The sequence below is a fragment of the Pyxicephalus adspersus genome, chromosome 5 (genome assembly GCF_032062135.1).
Source record: "Pyxicephalus adspersus chromosome 5, UCB_Pads_2.0, whole genome shotgun sequence".
Taxonomy (NCBI): Eukaryota; Metazoa; Chordata; class Amphibia; order Anura; family Pyxicephalidae; genus Pyxicephalus; species Pyxicephalus adspersus.
This window is the reverse complement of record NC_092862.1, coordinates 144,468,243-144,470,841: the sequence shown is the minus strand read 5'-3', so window position 1 is coordinate 144,470,841 and position 2,599 is coordinate 144,468,243. Positions and strand designations below refer to the sequence as shown.

General features: G+C 47.3%; 2 protein-coding genes across 2 annotated transcripts in view; one reads left to right on the top strand and one right to left on the bottom strand.

The window, feature by feature from the left end:
* MRPL55 (mitochondrial ribosomal protein L55) overlaps nt 1–1,646 on the bottom strand; it is a 2,752-nt gene extending 1,106 nt beyond the window's left edge. Inside the window, exons 1-3 of the mRNA XM_072413015.1 lie at nt 1,527–1,646; nt 571–684; nt 170–371 (exon numbers count right to left, since the gene is read on the bottom strand). Of these exons, the coding sequence (XP_072269116.1) occupies nt 170–371; nt 571–617 (249 nt within the window). The 5' untranslated portion in view covers nt 618–684; nt 1,527–1,646. The remainder of the gene's footprint in view (nt 1–169; nt 372–570; nt 685–1,526) is intronic.
* A 276-nt stretch (nt 1,647–1,922) lies between these two features.
* Nucleotides 1,923–2,599, top strand: part of GUK1 (guanylate kinase 1) — a 12,102-nt gene continuing 11,425 nt past the window's right edge. The window contains exon 1 of the mRNA XM_072413013.1: nt 1,923–2,075. Within this exon, the coding sequence (XP_072269114.1) occupies nt 2,027–2,075 (49 nt within the window). The 5' untranslated portion in view covers nt 1,923–2,026. The remainder of the gene's footprint in view (nt 2,076–2,599) is intronic.

The following is a 2,599-nucleotide window of genomic DNA, read 5'->3' as shown; positions in this document are numbered from 1 at the left end:
TACCACAGTGCTGTACAGAGAACACTGAGCCAGTCCCATCAGTCTCTGTACAGAGGAGCTGACACTCTAATGTCCCCCCACAGTCACACACTAATATTATACATTTATATAGCTCTGACATATGCCGCAGTGCTGTACTGATATCATACAGAAGTCACATGCTCCTTACAGTCAGCAGTCTTCGTGGTGTTTGGTGGTTGATGGTGATGGTGGACCCATCTTGATGGACCAGTAGCACTGGGTAGGTCCTTAGGTAAGTGGATCTTTTGGACCGGGTTATGGACACTCTGTTTGCATTCTGTAGGTCAGACGTGGTGTGGAGCTGGCAGGAAGCGGGGAGAAAATTCCTGAGAGATGAGTAACGCGCGGAGCTGAAATACATGAAGCAGAGGGAGTGATGGAAGGAATCGGATTGGGTGATAGAAAATTTCAATGTGATTTATGGGAAATAAAAGGGCCACATAAAGTCATGCAGCGGAATCTGTCCAATCACAGCCTGATCAGAGCTTACACATGGCTTTGGACTCCTCCCCCAATCAAAAGGGGTCACATGATCACTCATACACCTACCAGAGGACGGCATTCAGGACAGTGCCGGCCTTCCTGAGAGCTTCCATGGTGACTGCAGATTCACAATGCTGATTGGTCAGACACTGAAGAGAACCTCCCACATCACTGACAGACCTGAGAGAGAAAAGAGATGGCTGACTTACAATTCATAATACCCCACGGCTTTGTCACAAACCTCCAACCAATCACATTTTATCCTTTATAATCAATAAAATAGCAAAGGTTGCTATGGGTTACTGCACCATTATCCTGATCTCTGCATTATCAGGCCAGGGGTTTGGTGAAGCCGTAGGAAGAGACATTCATTCAATGGCCCTCCAGCTGCCAGGATATACTAGGTCACTCGGGACACAGAGACTTCAGGATGAAGAAACAAGGAATGCTGGGATTTGTAGTTCCACCACTGAGAAGAGACAGCTGACGCTTGTAGTCCAATAACGACATGCGGATTACAAGCTGACAATGCTGGGACATGTAGTGCACCATAGATCTCTATCTATGGTGCACTACATGTCCCAGGATCCATTGTCCATTGATAGAAGAGGATGCTGGGACATGTAGTCCATCATTAAAACCAATGCCATGGATGACAATGTATGCTGGGACCTTCAGTCCACAACACATAGATCGATGATGCTGCATAAAGAGAAGATGTGAAAGTGCGAGGGGAATGGTGGGATTTGTAGTTCACCCTAAACTGGGAATCTGAGAATGACAAAAGATGATGGGATTTGTAGTTCCCAATACATAGAGGATCTCTGGATGGCAGGAGATGCTGGAATTTGTGGTTCACCATTGACAGTGATATCCCAGATTGACTGGGAATGCTGGGAGTTGTGATTCACCATAGATAAGGATGGATTATAGATGTTAGTATTAGCAGCCCTTCATAAAAAGAAATACATCTGATATAATGATAAAAATAATATCTCATTGCCTCTTATTCTGCTACTCACCATTGACAAAGTCACACTGCTCTGCCTGAACTTCCTGACATCAAAGCCGCGACATGATGTCATCAATCTGAGTCTTCGCCAATCGCATGGGGGGGCATCAAAATGTCCGCAGCTCTGAAGCCTTATCTACAGTTATAGTCGGCCATTTTGTTGAAGACATCTTTAGCGCGAGATCAAAGGAAAATATCTTGGTAAACATGGCGCCTCAGGCGGAGACATCACATGACGTTTAGGTTTGGGTGGATGGAGCTCGGTGGATATACATGACCCCGCCTCTCGGATGTAGAGCTGTGACATTGGCCCACCTCCTTGGTGACCACGCCCGTAGCGGCAAAATATTAGGTGGCCCCGCCTTCCGTATATAATGTGGATCTCGTGACCCCGCCTCCTTATTGCGGAGACTCGATCAAGGTCCGCCCATAGCAGGAAAACTGGAACATGGTCCCGCCCACATACCGTAACCCGGGGCACGTGGTCCCGCCCCTTTCAGTTTGCCACCGATGATCTGCGGGAGGAGGGTGCGCCGCTTCCTCTCTGCCGCCGCTGCAGGTAAAGCGTTTTATTAACTTTATAATATGTCTGCATAGAGAACATCAAAGATATCTACCGCCTGTGCCGGTATTGGTGCACTACAGGTCTCAGCGTGGTTTGAGCATGCTGGCTATTGTAGTTCCTCCCCGCACAGCTGCATGTGTTCGTCGGCTTTTTGTCTGTGTGTTACCTGAGGTCAGATATTGTCTGCTGGCTGATGGGGTGCAGGGGGGATATTTGGGCTTTATTGGCCTTTCCTGAATCTCAGAATTTCTTTGGAGAGTTTTCTGATTTTTTTACATTTATTGGAATTATAAAATATGACGCCCAGCGCAGGATCAGAGCCCAGGGCCCTCTGCTGCAAGGCTGGAGAATGAAAACCGCAAAACTGCCGAAAGATTGGAAAGATTTATAGTGCTGTGTATGAGAGAAAGCTTAAAATATTGGATCGGCCAATCATAGCCCGATCAATAGCCAACCAGCCAATCGTAGCTCGATCAATAGCCAGCCGGCCAATCATAGCCCGATCAATAGCCAACCAG